This window comes from Mastigoproctus giganteus, chromosome 5 (assembly GCF_048544385.1).
Source record: "Mastigoproctus giganteus isolate SK-2022 chromosome 5, ASM4854438v1, whole genome shotgun sequence".
NCBI lineage: Eukaryota > Metazoa > Arthropoda > Arachnida > Uropygi > Thelyphonidae > Mastigoproctus > Mastigoproctus giganteus.
Genome location: NC_143579.1, coordinates 12350225 through 12369516, shown reverse-complemented (window position 1 = coordinate 12369516; position 19292 = coordinate 12350225). Strand labels below are relative to the sequence as shown.

The following is a 19292-nucleotide window of genomic DNA, read 5'->3' as shown; positions in this document are numbered from 1 at the left end:
CTTTTTAATTATGTACTGTATAGTTGTGATTTTAGACATCAGTTTTGTTAATTGTGACTTAGTTTGGCAGTCAGTAAACTTTCTGTCATGAATTCTGTCATGTATATGACCATAGCATTTACTTATGGTTGTTGAAAATCTGCTGGCCGCTAAACCTAGAATGCTTAAAGAAGCAAGCTGCAAACTAGATTTCTGAATCATTAAATTAAATATCATTTAACTTTAAATTAAATATAATCATGTTGAATATAATTTGAATCATGTTGAATATGAATTGAATATAAGGCGCATTTAGGGCTAGAGCCTCAAGCTGCGAACAAATTTAGACTATGTATATAAAGTGCTTAGCGTCATAATACACAGCCATTTCTGAATAAACAGAAAATTTTTAAGGTGGCATCGTTTTAGGTTATATCTCATATTGTGAATGCCTTCACAACGAGTTGCCATGATATTGCACTACTTCGAATAAGTAACGCTTCACCTAAGGAGAAGACTAGTGTTACTTATTCTCAGATAGGTACCACCACCCAGACAGCACTGTTTCAGGGCTATTTGGCCCTTCGTCAGTGAGTGGGTAGGTACCCAAGTGATGCAATGATGGCAAAAACAGTTATGATATTTTGCCATCATTGCATCACTTGGGTACCTACCCACTCACTGACGAAGGGCCAAATAGCCCTGAAACAGTGCTGTCTGGGTGGTGGTACCTATCTGAGAATAAGTAACACTAGTCTTCTCCTTAGGTGAAGCGTTACTTATTCGAAGTAGTGCAATATCATGGCAACTCGTTGTGAAGGCATTCACAATATGAGATATAACCTAAAACGATGCCACCTTAAAAATTTTCTGTTTATTCAGAAATGGCTGTGTATTATGACGCTAAGCACTTTATATACATAGTCTAAATTTGTTCGCAGCTTGAGGCTCTAGCCCTAAATGCGCCTTAGTCTAAATACATCATACACCATCAGGCATCTCTCATATTGTGGAGTTATACTTCATAACTGTTTTTGCCATCATTGCATCACTTGTGGCAACTCGTTGTGAAGGCATTCACAATATGAGATATAACCTAAAACGATGCCACCTTAAAAATTTTCTGTTTATTCAGAAATGGCTGTGTATTATGACGCTAAGCACTTTATATACATAGAATTGAATATAATTAAATATAATCATATAATCATGGTGAAGCAGGTCATCATCCAGTAACACTAATTAATTAACAAATATTCCACTGGTTTTTTCCCTTCTGCATGGAAAAAGGATGCAATAGGACAATTGGAAGAGGATGACAATCCTCTTCCCAATTGTCCTATTGCACTTACTCTACTGTTTCCAAAGTCAACCCTTCCCCATCTCTTCCATCATGCAGTATGATTGATATCTTTTTAGGTTATGATGAACACCATGGCGAGATCCAAACTTCCTTACATTTCGAGGTTACAGCTCTAAAACGGTGTTCACATGCCAGCTATTAGTTAGTACACCAGTCCGAACTCATTGGTAACTCTCTAGGAGGCTTCCGGATCAGCTAGTGTATAATCTTGCTACCTCTACTCTGCCAGATAATGACTGGAGGAAGTCCGAGTAGTGTGTATGTGGGGGACATTGTCAAGGCCACATTATGTCAAGGATCTGGGTATATTCTTACCATGTGTACACCATATCCAAAAATTTCATTACTTCATACAGCATATCCCCCCCCCCACACTTTTTCTTACTATTGAATACACCTTAAATTGTCAAACTAATAGAGTAAACTTATCTGCGAAAAAATCTAAACCTCCCAAACACTTCCTAGTTCATTTCATAAATATACATGGTCTCAGTTCTAATCTCAATGATATCCATTTCCATTTACAGTCTGTCGAGCCCCATGTACTTTTTCTGACAGAATCTCAGTTATTGGTTGATTCAACCACTGCTCATCTCAGTTGCCCAAATTATTTGCTGTACGATTCCTTTCTCCTCACAGGTGGTACTTGTGCATATGTCCATTGCGATATTCCCTGTCAGAGACTTGGTAATTTGGAATCTCCTCTTTTTGATCTTCTCTGGCTTAAAATCTCTTTACCTCATTCTCTCAAATTCATCTGTTGTCTTTACCATTCTCCCAACTCCACTAATCTCTTGGATCTCTTTGACTTCCTCTCTTTGCAACTCGACTTTCTCAAGTCCAAATTTCCTAACAGTGAGGTAATATTCCTTGGTGATTTTAATGTTCATAACTCCAGCTGGCTTCCGTTTTCTAGTCACAAGACCCAGCTGGTCGAGATGCTGAGGCTTTTGCAATTACTAATGACCTCACACAGATTGTTCATTTACCTACAAGAATACCAGACAATGCAAACCACACAGCAAACACGTTTGATCTTTTTCTCACAAACAACGCTTCTAAAGACACAGTTGAAGTGAGTGGTTCTTTAGGCATCTCAGATCACAATTTGGTGATTATCTCTTCTCCAATGGAGCCTTTGTGTTGTTTGGCATTACAAGAATACAAAATGGGATGACCTGTGAGATTTCTTTTCTTCTTTTCCTTGGTTGGATTACTGCTTCCAAATTTCTGATGTCAGTGTTTGCTCAGATCGTGTCAGTGAAATTATTCTTATAGGAATGGAATCCTTTATTCCACACTCCACTTTAAAATCTCGTCCTTTATCTAAACCTTGGTTTTTCAATAAATTTTCAGTTTCAATTTCAGCTACACCAAAGCTCGCAACAATTGTAAAGCAGTAATTAATCAGTCCAAACTAGATTTTGAACAGGCTACGAGTAGAAAACTTGCTTCTTGCCCTAATGGTAGCCGAGCATTCTGGTCTCTTGCCAAAGCTATTGGCTGCAACTTTTGCCCATCTCTGTTCCCATCACTGTCAAACCCACCACTGTCAAAACCAGATGATTATTTTGTCATTTCAGCCAAGGATAAAGCTGACCTGCTGGCATCCCATTTCTCTTCCAACTCATGTATTAATGATCTTGTTAAAACACCTCCCACCATTCCCATCACACTCCATTCAATGCCTCCTGTGGTCATCCGTCAAAAGGATGTCAGGAGGACTTTGACGAAACTTGATGCTCAGAAAGCTCCAGGTCCTGATGGTATTTCTCCAATTGTTCTCAAAACCTGTACCTGAACTTACTCCTGTTCTGTGCCACCTTTTTTCACTTTTTTATTCCATAGGTGTTTTTCCTTCTACTTGGAAATTTGCTCATAGCCAGCCAGTTCCTAAAAAGGTTGACAAATCCCTCCCATCCAATTATCGCCCCATTGCAATTACTTCTACACTTTCTAAAGTAATGGAGAAATCAATTAACTGCCAACTCTTAAACTATCTAGAAACCTTCCATCTGATCAACGATCTCCAGTATGGATTCCTCCAGAATATCCACTGGTGATATTCTGGCTTGTTTTACCCATTTATGGACAAATTCACTGAAAAGTTCAGTGAAACACAAGCGGTTGCTCTTCACATCTCCAAGGCTTTTGATCATGTTTGGCAAAAAGGTTGTCTAAACACGCTTCCATCTTATGGTTTGCCAACTGTTTTTTGTAATTGGTTATCCAGTTTTCTCTCTCTGACCGCTCACTGAGAGTGATGGTAGATGGCTCTCTGTCTTCTAACTTCTCCATTAATTCTGATGTCCCCCAAGGTTCAGTTCTTTCCCCCACTCTTTACCTTTTCCATTGACTGGAAATCCTATCCATAGTTTTGCTGATAATAGCACATTGCATTCCATTTTCCAGTTTGAGAAACTTCGCCCCCCCTCAATCAGCTTCAGTTTTAGGTGGTAGATGGCTCTCATCAACCGGTGCATTACCACCACTTTGCTTATTGGAGGCTTGAAGTGGGGAAACCCATGTTTAGTCTCTAGAGCAAAGTTTCCGGCACCCCCCTCCCCATACTTCTCCTTCAACCCATGCACGTACTAAGTACTATAGGTTTTGATACCTTTCATGTTTGGAGTTTTCATAAAAAAAAAAAAAAAAAAAACTTCTCGAATATCCGCTAAAAAAAAAAGAAAAAGTAAAGTGCAGCCATTATCAACCCACTGCAGGATGGAAGCCTCCTCAACAATTCATGTTGAGGGAAATGATGGACCATAATCTACTACGCTGGTCCAGTGCAGGTTGGTAGATCGACCGTATTCAGCAGTCAGGGGCTTGAACCCCGGTCTACTCAAAGAGCGTGTGTTACTGCACTCCCGCTCCTGCCCACTCGGCTACGGAGGCCGTTCCGCTACCAATTCCTTAAATGCCAATCCCCAAGTAATTCTCCAGTGGGGCAAAGACAACTTAGCTGATTTCAATCCTAAAAATCAGTCCTGTCTTATATCTTGCAAAAAGGATTTTTCTGCTCCTATGCTTATCTTTGGTGACACTCTGATTTCTAGTCAAGATGATATATCTCTTTTGGGGATTACTCTGACGTCTAATCTCCCTTAGCACAAGCACATTACAAATATTGCTTCCTCTGCATCTAAAAAAGTTGATTTTCTCTTTCCCTCTTGGCGTTACTTTTCTTCCAAACAGCTGTTCACTCTGTACAAATCGCAAATCCGCCTAGCACGGAATATTGTTCTCATATCTGGGGTGGTGCCCCCAAAACCTCTCTCAGTCTTCTAGATTCCATTCAGAAGAGGGCAGTTAGGTTAATTAATGACTCATCTGTAACAGAGTGTCTTCACTCTGTCTCATAGATGTTCTGTTTCTGCTGCACGCCTTTTCTTCAGATACTTCCATTGGCACTGTTCTTCTGAATTGGCTTCTGTTATTCCCACTTTTTATTTCAAAACAGACTGAAAGCATGCCGCCTCCAGCCAACATTCGTTTACTGTCCAACATTAAACTCACAGAATCAACTTTTCATCTTCCTTGTTTATTCATTCAACTGCAGTTTTCTGGAACAACTTTCCTTCATACGTATTTCCTGAAAATTACAGTCTACAGAAGTTCAAGTCTAATGTCAACAAATATCTTCTTTCGTCTTCTCAACCTCCATCCTATGCACGGTACTATAGATTCTAATACCTCTTGTGTTTGGGGTTTTCATAAAAAAAAAAAAAAAAAAGTAATGGAGAAATCTAACTACCAACTCTTTGAATTTAAGGACTTTTGAAGCTGTGATCAGTGATTGCCAATATGGATTCCATCAATGTTGATCCACTGATGATATCTTGGTGGACAAGTGTGATGGTAAAGTTTGATAAAATTACAGCTGTTGCCCTTGATATTTCCAAAGCTTTTGATCATGTTTGGCATAAAGGTCTTCTTAACAACCATATTAACATCTTATGGTTTGCCTTCTGATTTTGTAATTGGTTAGCCAATTTTCTCTCTAACCACCTCACTGCTCATTGTGGGTGAAGTTTGTGAGAAAGAGAGAGAAATTGCCCTATTTTTCTAGTTTTTCAGTTATTGCTGGTGTTGCTCAAAGTTCAGTTATTTCTCTCTCACTCTTTTCTTCTTGTTTGTTAAATAACTTTCCAGTGACTACTAGAGAAATCCTATCCATAATTTCACAGATGATAGCATACTAATTTCATCTTCCAGGTTGAGAAACCTTGCTTTATACAAATTGCTTCATCTTCTCAAATATCCACCACCAGTTCATTAATATTTAACTTACCTCTAGGTAATTCTTTATTGGAGCGAACTAAGTTCATTTAACTTTACTCCTTCTAAAACTCAGTTCTGTGTTATTTCTAGTAATGGGCATAATCAAGAGTTCATAATTAAAATAGTGGAATAGAAATTTACAGTGAAAAATCTGGTAGATTTTGACAAATTGTGTGCAGTATGTGCATATGCACACAGAGCAAGGTGGAGAGAGAGAGAGAGAGAGAGAGAGAGAGAGAGAGAGAGAGAGAGAGAGAGAGAGAGAGAGAGAGAGCATGCTTAAGCATTAGTTTTGATAACATTAGTTTGAATTCCTCCATTGTCATTTCATTTACCTTTTAACTTTTGTTGTTTTTGATTTCAAGATGAAATGATTTTCATAATCTATTTTATTGAAATAATTGATTATTAATAATTTGATTATGCCCCTTACTAATTATTTCTCACAAAAAAGTAGTCTGCTATTTCTGTGCACCTCTTTGACAATGCTTAAATTTCTAGACAAGATCATATATCTTTATTGGGAATTACTGTAACATCTGATCTCTCTCTCCTGGCATAAGCACAATACAATTATTGCTTCCTCTGCATTAAAATAAACAACAAAAACTTGGTTTTCTTTACTTTTCCTTTAAACATATTCGGACTCTTATAAATCTTAAATCTGCTCTACCATGGAATATCGTTCCCCCAAACACCTCTCTCAGGATCATAAGTTAATGATTTGTCTCTTTAAAGAGACAAGTCAAGTTCAGGTTCTTCTCACTTTCCATCACACAGGTGTTCATTTCTGCTGCATGCTTTTTCCATACATATTTTTATGGGCAGTGTTCTTCAGTGACATCTGTATTTTTGCCTCACTCTTATAGATCTTGTTGCTACTGCAACAGGATCTATAAGAGTGAGGCAAAAGTTGGGCAGATGGGCTGAGAATTGGGAACTGAAGTTTAACATTTGACAAATGCAAAATAGTTGATATGGGTAGAAGTAACCTCAGAGTAATGTACTAACTGTGTGGTACAACACTCAGTGTTTTGTTTGTTTTTTTTTTAGGAGCATTAGCAACTAAGGCCATATTGCTCCGGGATATGCGGTGGTCATTCCCTGACCTTTCCGCATCCTCCGTATTTGGTGGTGATGGGCTCGAACCCCGGTCTAATCAAGAAGCGTGTGCTATGCACTGCTGCTCCTTCCCACCTGGCCACGGAGGCGCTAACACTCAGTGTAGTGGAGAATGAAAAAGACCTGGGGATAATTGTGCAGTCAGATATAAAGTTTTCTGAGCAGTGCAGACAGGCTGCAAGGGTAGCTCGTGGGGTCTTGTCAATGATATATAGGAATTTTGCTAGCAGGGATAAGGAGATGATTATCCCCTTGTATAAGGCAATGGTCAGGCCACACCTAGAATACTGTGTACAGGTCTGGAGGTCTCATTTTAGGAAGGATGTAGAGTTGCTAGAACAAGTACAAAGAAGGGCAACAAGATTGGTGAGGGGAACAAAGGGATGCTCTTACCAAGAAAGGTTTAAATTCTGCAAATTGCAGTGCTTGGAGAGTAGACACTTGCAAGGTGATCTGATTGAAGTGTATAAGGCCTTGAATGGGTTGCGCAAGCTGAATACTGTTGGGATTCTTCCTCTTGCTTAGATGACACACCTGAGGGAGCATAAATTTAAGAGGAAAGACAGTTGTAGAATAGATATGAGGAAATCTGTCTTTAGCCAGCGGGTGGTTGATTGGTGGAACAAACTTCCATATTTTGTTGTGGAAGTTGATAGCCTAAATAAATTGAAGGCTGAGCTGGACAGGCATTTGGAACAAATGGAGGGGTGAAATGGCTTTTTTTTTCTTTTTTTTTTTTTTTTTTTTTGGCTAATGCTGCATAAACTTGCTTTCTTACATCATATGCCTCTACTAATGCTAATACTAATAAATCCACAAAAGTCTTGCTAGTGTTTGAGTGAAAAACCCACAAGTTATAATCTATATCTGGGAAGTTAAAATCTGTCATTATAAGACAATCTGATTTACTGGCCCCTCTGTTTCTCTGTACAGGTGTTCTTTGTACTCATCAGAGTCATTAAGCCTATAACACACTCCTACTCTTAATTTTTGGAAGGTATATATGCAGTAAAAGCTTCTGTGATTAAAAATAAAAGGTTAAATGTGAAGTTAAAAATGATGTCATGCTATTACAGTTTTAACTGATTGATTGAAAAATTAAAATATTACCACAAAGAAAGCAATGTTCAATTAGTTCTTCAAACCTCAAGCGGGTCCTTATAGTGTAGACACTCCTCATAACCTTGCATCTCCATCTTTTACCTAATGGTCTTACAGCATCCATCTGCATTCGTATTTAAATATTTTTAAGTAATGTTGCCTAAATGTTGTTAAAAATATTATGTACTTAATACTTTTTTAATAATGATAAAATTTTTAATCATTATTTTTAGTGTAATTTATTGTTAAGGTCCCAATTAGATCTTATTTTCATCCTGTATTTTATGTGAGCTTTTGGCTTGATTTTAAGTGGATTCATTGTAAGTGGCCTTTTCTTGGTCCTAATTATTTTTGGATAATGTGGATCCTCTGTAATTATTTAATTATTTGGCATATCTCTACAAAAGAATGTCTTGGTTATATAATCAAAGCCTCCCATTCGCACATACCATTAATCATCATCAGCCATTTTCAATCCACTGCAGGATGAAGGCCTCTCCAGCAACTTTCCAGTTCCTTCTGTTTTGAGCACTGGCCATCCATTTACTACTCAAAAACTCATGAATTTCATCTATCCATCTCCGCCTTTGTCTTCCAGGTTTTCTTCTAGCTCTGGGTACCATTCTGTTATTTTCTTAGTCCATCTGTCATCATGTCTTCGAGCTATGTGTCCTGCCGAAGACCATTTTAGTTCTTTAGTTTTGATAAGAATGTCCTTTACTTGAGTTTGCTGCCTAATCCATGTGTTTCTCTTCTTATCTAACAGTCTGATTCCCAATATAATTCGTTCCATTCTTCGCTGTGTAGTTCTTAGCTTCTCTTCCATTCTTTTGGTGAGTGCCCAAGTTTCACTTCCATAAGTCATGGTGGGGAGTATACATTGATTCATTATTTTACGTTTCAGACAAACTGGGATATTGCTCTTCAGTATGTGACTATATTTCCTGAATGCTATCCATCCAAAATTTATTCTTTTCTTGACTTCCATCCATTTATCATTATTACAGCTAATGACTTGTCCCAGATAAGTATATGACTCCACCTTTTCAGCCAGGTGGGAAGGAGCAGCAGCGCGTAGCACACGCTTCTTGATTAGACCGGGGTTCGAGCCTGTCACCACCAAATACGGAGGATGCGGAAAGGTCAGGGAATGACCGGCACATTTCCCGGAGCAATATGGCCTTAGTTGCTACTGCTCCTAAAAACCAAATAACAAACAAACAAATCATCTTTTCAATTACTGCTCCTTCAATCATTATATCCCTTTCTGTGGCATACTTGTTCATCATTACTTTTGTTTTAGCCATATTCATCTTTAGTCCAAAATCCTTACTAACTCTGCATAACTGATTAAGATTTCCCTCTAATTCTTTGGGATTGTGGCTTATAACCACAATGTCATCTGCAAATCGTAAATGGTTTAGGTATTCTCCATTCACATTGACTCCTTTCTGCGACCAGTCATCTTCTGAAAGCTTCTTCAAGGGCAGCAGTAAACAACTTTGGAGATATTGTGTCTCCTTGTCGAACTCCTTTCTCAATTTTAAATTTATTACTGTCTTTGTCTAGTCTAATAAAGGAGGTAGCAGTCTCATATATTTTCTTCAAAATCATGTGTGGGGTATCTATGCCTTGTCTTTCCAGTGCCTGAAACATTGCCTTATGCTGTATGGAGTCAAATGTCTTTTCATAATCCACAAATGCCAGGCATAATGGTGTTTTATATTCATTTGCCTTCTCCATTAACTGTGACATTACGTGAAGATGATCCATAGTTGAGAATCCTGTCCTAAAGTCAGCTTGCTCTTTCGGTTGATTCTCATCAAATATTCTTTCTAATCTGTTAGTAACGACTCTTGTGAACAACTTGTAGATGTGGGATAACAAGCTAATTGGTCTATAATTTCCAATTTCTGATTTATCTCCTTTCTTATGCAGCAAAACTATGATTGCATTATTCCATTCCTTAGGCGCCACAACTTTTCTAATGTATTTTGTGGAGTCTTGCCAGTTTTTGTGTCATGTCTCTTCCTCCCAATTTTAACAACTCTACAGTAACTTCATCTTCCCTTGGAGCTTTCTGATTCTTCATTTTCTTCAGTGCATATTCTACCTCATCAGGAAGGATATCAGATATGTTGTATGTGTTAGTAATTTGCAATCCATCTTCCCCACTGCTGGCATCATTCCCTCGCTCCTTGTATAACTCTTTATAGTAGTCTTTTGCTATTTGAATTATGCCTTCTCTGCTATTCATAAGTACACCATTGCTATTCTTCAGTTTCAGTATCATTTGTCTTTCTGTATTACTGCTCATGGCTGCTGATTTAAATCCTTTGTTTTCCCTTAATGCTTGTTCTACTTTTCTTGTGTTAAATCTTCTTATGTCCTCTCTGGGTCTCTTTCTAATGGTTTTGCATAACTCAGTGTACTCAATTTTCTCCCTGTCAGTGTTTTTCTTGCTCTTCATTTATCGTCTTTGGTTCATCATGACAAGTGTTTCTTGACTGATTTTTTTCTTCTTTGGATTTCTTTTTACCTATAGGTTTCTTGGGCTTTATCACTTTCAGAGTGTTGTAATATTCGTCGTCGATATCTTGGTCCTGAACATTCTGCAGAAGCTCAAACTTTGTACTGCTTTTTCTCCTCTTCTGTTATCTCAAAGACCTTTGTATTATTTACTCGAGTCAGTTTTTTCCTTTCTTTTCTTATATCTATATCTTCTTATATCTTACCATTCTGTGATCACTTCCAATATTTACCTTGTTCAGGACATGTACATCATTTCACGATATATCTTCTGTTAGTGAAGATGAAGTCGATTTCATTAGTTGTTAATCCATTTGGGCTCTTCCATGTCCACTTTCTGTTCACCCCTTTCTTGAAAAAAAGTGTTCACTACTGACATTCCTCTAGATTCTGCAAATTCCACAATTTTTTCACCTCTTTCATTTCTTTCACTAATTCCAAAATTTCCTATAGTTCCCCTTTCTACGCTATTTTGTCTCTTTTCAGCCTTAGCATTAAAGTCTCCCATAATGATGATGCCAATGTACAACCTTCAGTTTGTCTAAAAAATTCAACTTTGTAGTGATGATGCAAATGCACTTAACTAATGTCACAGTAATCCAAAATTATATATGTCTTATTTGGATTACTATAAAAATATTTAAGTGTTTAACATAATAAGCATTTACATTACTAAATTGAAAGCTTCTTCAAGGGCAGACAAATTGGGATATTGCTGTTTAGAAATTGCAATTTTGTATTTTCCAACTGACCTGGTTCATAGTCTTCCTTTTCCCATTATTTGGAATAAATGCTAATCACAGGAATACATTTAATTTAAAAAATATATATACTGACACCTTCCCACAAAGCATTTCCTGGAAGGGGGGTTCCTTGCAACTACCAATCCACCTCTGATAACAATTGTTTGTTTTCTAATTATAAACAATCACATTGTTTCAATGGAAAAATCCATCCCAAACAAACAACTTAGGAACTTTTGGGATACCTTAACCCCAACTGCTCGTAAGTTGGGAACTTTCTATATTAACTGGGATGAGAACAAGAATGAAATTTTTCTAATAATAGGAAGCACATCCCACCTTCATAGTGAGTTGACTTAGTCAAATTTGAAAGATTTGTTATTGTATTTATATATCAATTTATATATCAATAGCATTGCCTTCTAATAGTGGTGAACTCCTACATTTCCAGCTGAATCATAACATATAATAATCCTATACAATAAATAGTATAGCACAATAACTAATGAATTCTTATTGTGTGAATGTTTTAAAATTTTTTTTTTATTGCCCTGTAATAAACTGTATGACAATAGTTCTGGGTCCTTTCAAAATGACCAGTATTTGTTTGGGACCACTGTAGTTGTAGTCATTTCAAGTTAATGGACAATTGAAAGTATAAACAGAAATTTGGAGCTCAGGGCCATTCACTATGTTTTCCCACTCCATTCTCATGCTGCTGCTAACAGGAGAGGGGGGGGGGGCCCTAATGATCGACCTTGAGCAATCAGTTAACCCCTGTACAGAAAGTTATCATTTTTCTATAAGCCATACTAATGCTAAGTGTTCAGAGATGCATGCAGTTGAAATCTAAACACTTTACTGTATTTTGTACCATCTGGCCACCAATACCAATGTTCTAATTTCTATATGGTTTTATTATCCCAAAATAAAAAATAAAAAAATTCATATGGTAGCCTTTTGTTCTTGCAAAATAGGCCTTATAATAATAATTGGTCATAGATCTTCTGCAAAGCAGTCCAGGTCAGATTTTATGAAATTGTGTTTTAGTATCGAAAAGATTTGGGGGGGGGAGGAACAGTAAATATATTGTACTTTTGTATCATACTTGTACTGTAATTTTGAAAAGTACTTAAGAGGGCTAAAAAAATTCTGTACCATACTGTTGTAACCCAAAATATGGGTTACAGCAGTATGGTACAGAATTTTTTGGCTATAATTTGGGTGGACACCCAAAATATGGCCAATTCTGAGATCTGCCAAGAACTGGTATCAAGATTTCTGGATACTTTTGGAATTTAGTGCAGCTGTAAATTAAAATTTAGGTTAGCATTTTGAAATTAATTATATGTGGAAATATTTAAACTTCCCTTAAATATGTTTATTTCAAAGTTCTAACCTAAAATGTCAGTTTACATGTGCAGTAAATTCCCAAGTTATTCACATATAAAGTTTTTTGTAAGCTCATCCATCAGTTATCCTTTCTTTTTCAGTAAGTATTTATTTCAGCTTAGTTACATAGCAAATTGTCCTTTCAGTGTACTGTTATAGTAATTATTGAGGCTTGATGTATTATATTTTATCCTAATGTCCAATCCCCTCTCCTTTAAAGGCCCTGAAGAAAGAATTAAAAACATGGAAGGCTGATACAATTCTTCATGATGGTGCACCAAATGTGGGAAAGAATTGGTTACATGATGCATTTTCTCAGGGTAAGTGTTTTCATTAATTGCATAATTTGATTTAGCATTAGCAAAGGCACATGTTTCAAGAAAGCAAGCAAGCTTACATAGCATCAGCTAAAAAAAACCACACACCCTTCTCATTTCACCTATCCATTCGCTCCAAATGTTTGTCTAGTTCTGCCTTGAATCTATTCAAGCTATCAACCTCCATGACAGATGGAAGTTTGTTCCAGCAATCAACCACCTGCTGGCTAAAGGCAAACTTCTGCACATCTATCCTACAACTGTCTTTCTTTCCTCAATTTGAATTTAATGCCCCCTTAGATTCGTAATCTGAGCAAGTGGAAGAATCCCATCAGAATTCAGCATGCTCAACCCATTCAAGGCCTTATACACCTCAATCAGATCACCTTTGTTCATCTGCAAACTTTGACATTAAGCTTGATATACCTTCATCAATATCATTGGTAAATATACAAAACAACAATGGGCTCAATACTGATCCCCGGGGGACTCCACTAATAACATTAGTCCATGAAGAGCAGCATCCATTGATTACCACTTTCTGTCTTCTCCCACTCAACCACCCTTTTATCCATTGTAGTAACTTACCCTTAATACCATACTGCTCCAATTTGTACAGTAGTCTTCCATTTGCAACAGTGACAAAAGCTTTCCTGAATGAATTGATTACATTCGCTAATATTTTGGTAGAGCAGCATGTTTATGTATGTGGGGTTGTTGCATGAAAGAACAGTCCAACTTCAGGAGGTTGTTAATTAGGCAATTATCAGAATCTCTTAATTAAAAATCACCTAAACTTTTAGTGTTGTTTCATGGAACACTTTCTGTACAGCCTATTTAGGAAGGGATTTACATATGTAACAAGAGCATGAATTTTATGCTTTTTTTTTTTTTTTCTTAAATATATTTTTTACTTTCTCTTTTATTTAAATTCTTATTATAGTGCATTTGATTATTAGGTTTCTGAAAACCATTTAATGAGATGTGATATAATATAATCATTTTCTGATTATTATGCTTATTATGTATTATAATTTAGTAATGATAAAAAATTGTGAAATATATATATATATTTTTTTTTTTTGCAATTTTTCTACAGCTCAACTCACTTTAAGTGCACTAAAAATAGCAAGTACATTTCTTGTAAGAGGAGGTTGGTTTGTTACAAAAGTTTTTCGATCTAAGGATTATCATGCTTTACTCTGGATATTTAAGAAATTTTTCAAAAGAGTAAGTTTTCCTTGAATTTTTAAAATATAAATGGCTTTCTTTGTTCTAATAACGCTAATAAAACTTAGTTTGTTGTGTGTGTTTTTAGATTAAATCATTTTATTAATATATTAAATTACTAATTAAACTGAAATTGGTTTCTAAATCCGTTTTTTAAAAAAAAAAACTGTTTCCCCTCCCAAAAGAAGAAAAGAGTAATAATAAAATCAATAAAAAATTAATAATATTGATAACAAATAACACCTCTCTCCTCCCCTCTTTTCAGACCACTCTAGATGCAGTTCGGTTGGACAAAATACATATACTATCTAAACTCTGGCTGCTTGCATCCTTTCCTGAAGATAGCACAGGCCCAATGGTATAGATTATCTTGACCCAGCAATCTGGGTGGCATACAGCTAGCAGTATTACACTGCTTATACTTATACAGCAGTAACTGTTAAAAAGGCCATGTGATGCCATCAAGCAGCGTGGTGTCTACTCCATCACTTACCCCGTGATATTTCTTCAATAGGAGATGTCTTCTCTATCATCTCCTGACACTATATTTCCCAGCATTAAATGCAATTTCTACCCCATTAGATATCTTTCCTATCTGAGCCCTTCCTATATTGCAACTTATGTAGTTTTATATTTTTTATTTTATTTTATTATTTTTAAAATTAATTTCTATTTTATATTATTATTTGTCATCTTTATTTATTTATTTTTTGTATACTTGTCTATCCTCCCCTCTTACTATCTCCTAAACTTATTTCCTTTAATGGGCACTCTGCACTGCAATTCCACGGTTGTGGCTAGAGGCTCAGAAACTGTGATTTAATCTTGTACAGAAGATGGGCCACCTCCTCATGGCATTGATGGAAGCCAGCCCAAACCCTTAAGGTATTTATTCTCAGTGATATTAGCAGACCCTTATACCAACACCTTTGTTCAAATGTATTTCATCTGATAAAAATAGATTTCTTCTACCTACTAGGATGGGAAAAGCTAACAAAAATTTCACCACAAAACCCTTGTAGTGTCCATCAAGTTTTGAGCTAATCCATAAAAGGGTTAAGTAAATGTACTTCCTATCATACTTGGGCAGAATTGTACATATACATTCTGACCTAAGTTGCAACAGTTTTTTTTTTTTTTTTGGAAAGGTCCTGTTTTATCGAACAAATCATTAGTTCATATGCTTTTAATATCACTAGACCCTGCCTCTGTATGAATAATAATTCTGCCCACCCCAATCTGTTGGTAACATCATCAGTTGTTGCTGTTTTCAGACACATTCTGGTTCTAGTGGTACTGCCTTTCCATATTACAAAAAAATTACCTGTTTTCTGATAGTGAGTTAGGGTTGCCTGACAGTGGAATTTCCCAATAATACTAAATCCTCTTGAACTATATCAGCTGCAGTTGACTTTTCTAGTCTGGTGCACAAATCTGGTGTATATCACTGTGGATTACTAGATATTTGAGTCTGTGACAAGTTGCCACATTTATTTGTCTCTAGGTCATCCATCTCTTTCTTCAGTGGCTTAGTTTCATCTAGTAATAAACCAAGTTTTAATGGGAGATTAGTACACTCCTTGCATTGGGAACAAAGAAACATCAGTGAGCTAGGAAAATACTTATAGGGGAACGTATACTGATTTTTGAAGTAAGAAAACTACCATTATTTATATTAGAATTTACAAAGTGATGCAAGGAAGCAAGCTTATGCTACATCAACCAACAAAAAAATGAATAACCCACTTCATTTGCCTACTCCTAATAATTTGTCCAATCCTCCCTTAAATTTATTCATACTATCAACATATCCACAACACTAGTTAGAAGTTTATTTCAGCAATCGGTTGCCCCTTGGCTGAATGCTAATCATAACTGTTCTACAACCATCTTTTTTCATTTTAAATTTATGTCCTCCCTATATGTGTCATCTGAGAAGAAGTAAAAGATGCCATCAGAATTTAGTTTACTTGACCCTTTTAAAGCTTTTTACCCTTCAGTTAGGTCACCATGCACATGCCTACTTTCTAGAGACCGCAATTTCAGAACCACAGTTTTCTTTGTAAAAATATCCTTTGGTGCCTCCAACCAGTCTTGTTGCTCATTTTTGCACTTTTTCCAGCAGATCTGTGTCCTTCCTAAAATGAGATTTTCAAACCTGTGTGTAGTATTTCGGATGTGGCTTAACCATTGATTTACATGTAGGATAATCACCTCTTTGTCTCTGCTGTCAAAGTTCCTGTATGTTACTGATGGAAACCCATGAGCTGTTCTAACAGCTTGTATGCATCACTCAGGGCGCCTCCGTAGCCAGGTGGGCAGGAGCAGCAGTGCGTAGCACATGCTTCTTGATTAGACCAGGGTTCGAGCCCGTGAGCCACCAAATACGGAGGATGCGGAAAAGTCAGGGAATGACCACTGCATATCCCCGGAGCAATATGGCCTTAGTTGCTAATGCTCCTAAAAACCAAACAACAACAACGACAGCATCACTCAGGGAACTTCATCTTGGGCTGTACAATTATATCTAGGTCATTTTCCTTAGCTGTGTGGAAGCCTTAGGCTTTTGTTACACCAGCCAAAAAAAAAAGAAAAAAAGATAAATTTTAATTTAAAAATTAATAAATAATATTACAGGATTACTATCATCCAGTGCAGTACTTTGCATTTATCAGTGTTAAACCTGATTTGCATTTTTGAACTCATGTCCAAATTCACCAGGGTTGGTAGAAGTAGCATATCCTAATTACTATCAGTAACTACCATTTCCACTTTTGTATCATCTTTGTATATTGCCAATTTATATATCAAGCTTGAAATTCTTCCATCAGTATCATTACTAAATATTAAAATCTAACATTGACCCTTGTGGTACCAGCTGTTCACATTACTCCATAAAGAGCAGTGACCATTTATTAGCTACCCTTTGTCTTCTGTTATTTAAACATACCTTTATCCATAGTAGTAATGGATTTTTACAATGATTGTGCATGTATATAATGATTGTACATCAAAAGATTTATTGAAAGCTAAGTATATGATGACAAAATTATTCTTTGCATCTGATTCCTCTGTAACAACCTGTAGTATCTAATTTGATTGGTCAAACATGATCTCCCTTTAACAGATCAGTGTTTTGATTGCCTTATAGCTCCGCATGTATCATGATGATCCAAGATGATCTTGCATTACTTCTTTAACTATTGACTCCATTATTTTCTTTGGCACAGAGGTCAAACTTACAAACAGGCCTGTACTAATCCAGTTCACCCTTAGAACCATACTTGTGAATACAAGATAAAAATTCTCAGGGACTTTCCCTAATTCCAAGGATACTCTCAGTATAATATCTAAAGTTAGACATTCTCTTTTGCTGCTCCTTTCATCTAATTGGATAGAAACCATTGGCCCAGGTGCTCTGTTCACTTTTAGCTGCAGCATTTTCTGTTTCTGCTTCCCTTCAGTTATCATGAAAAATCATTTAACTCCCAATCAGTATTAGATAGATATCTGCTAATTTCTCTCTCTAAAAGCTTCATGTATGAATGTAGATTAAAACTATTTATTCAGTTTATCAGTGACCTATACAGGATCATCAATAGTTTGCCATTTAAATCATGTGGATTACATTATGTTATTCTAGTATTAATATCAGCAAAGAATTCCTTGTTTTTCTTGCACTATTGGCCAAAGACTTCTCATAATTTGCTAATCAGCTAATACCCTGAATAACTTGATTACAGAGTAATCTCCAGTCTCTACTCAAGGGTTCTGTGTTCCCTGACAATAATCACCCATGAATTTTTCTTCTTTGCCATCACTAAACTAATCAGTTCACTTAAAATCCATTTTTGTCTAAATATTGTATATCTGTTAGTTGACATAACAAAATAAATGGTTACCTCCTGAAAATTTCCCATTTGGCATTTTAACATCAGTTATACCCACTGAAAAGTTTTAAAAATGTCTGAGAGCCCATTATAATCATCTTTTTGAAAACAAAATTTCCACCCTTGATAATAGCTATTTCTTTAAATAAATTCCACACCAATATACTATAATCACTGCCACTCAAAGGTTTGTTTACTTGAAGATTTATAATACATGATGTATCATTTCTGATAATCATCCCAAAAATATTGCTCTTTCTCTTGTTGCCTCTCTCTAAAACATGATAGTAGGATGCTGTCTTATAACAAATCCAGAAATGTTCTGCTATTGAGTGAGCTGCCAGCTCATGAGTTCCAGCTTATATCTGAAAGTTAAAATCACTCATGATGAGACATTCTAATTTAACCCAGAACCAGACACTTGCAGAATTGTTACCTCTCTATACACACAAGTCTGAAGTGATCCTGCACACACAATTTTAAAAATCAACAAGAAAAAAAATTCAAAATTATTCACTTTCCTTTTTTGATTCCACCTTTATTTTCAATCTTTTCTGAACACAACTATAAAAAATCCTTGTTATATATTAAGAACAAATATTTTTAATTATTTTTTGAAAATAAAAACACTTTTGCAGTGATTTTGACATGTTTTTTTATCTTCTCTTATTTGAATATTATCTCCATTATTATCTTTGAATGACAGTGAGTGAAAATGAATTAAAAAACCTGGACACCAAATATATGTACACTCAGGTGTTCACTCATTCTGTGATGCAAAGCCAGAGAGAGTGATCAGTGGTTATAATGCATTAAGCACACACACACACACTTGAATGTTGAACATTAGGGATAAGTACCAGTTTGAAATTCATGTTTTTCAGCATGTGCACATAATTATAAAGTCTAAGCTTAAGTTGATCTTGAAATTTTTACTTTTTTTTCATGAGAATTAATAGAAATTTCTAGAATTTTTAGTGGAGAAATCAAAACAAACACTTTTTTTGGCAGCTTTTGAGAGTTTCAGCTATGTGGATTAAATAGATAAAGAGCAAAATCACTGAAATCTGTGTGGGATTTCAAGATCTCAGTGCTGCTCAGTTATGGTTTAATGGTACACTCTATTTGTAGAATTGTTTATTATATTCATCACAGCTTTTTGGCTTATAACATATTCTTCTCATTTTTTTCCCCCAGTGTTTGTCACAACAGACTGACTGAATATTTCACATGTAACCCATGTCTACTGATTGTACTGTTTTAGAATCGAAGTTTCATAATCCAGAGCTCCCCTCTCATATCTGTCTTTTCTGTACACATTGTAATTGTTCTATTCAAATTC

At 36.0% G+C, this 19292-nt stretch overlaps 1 protein-coding gene across 1 annotated transcript in view; it reads left to right on the top strand.

Annotated features, from left to right (window-relative positions):
• LOC150085174 (pre-rRNA 2'-O-ribose RNA methyltransferase FTSJ3) overlaps nt 1-19292 on the top strand; it is a 169127-nt gene that overhangs the window by 14453 nt on the left and 135382 nt on the right. Inside the window, exons 5-6 of the mRNA XM_090373859.1 lie at nt 12734-12833; nt 13930-14060. Coding sequence (XP_090229985.1) covers nt 12734-12833; nt 13930-14060 — 231 coding nt within the window. The remainder of the gene's footprint in view (nt 1-12733; nt 12834-13929; nt 14061-19292) is intronic.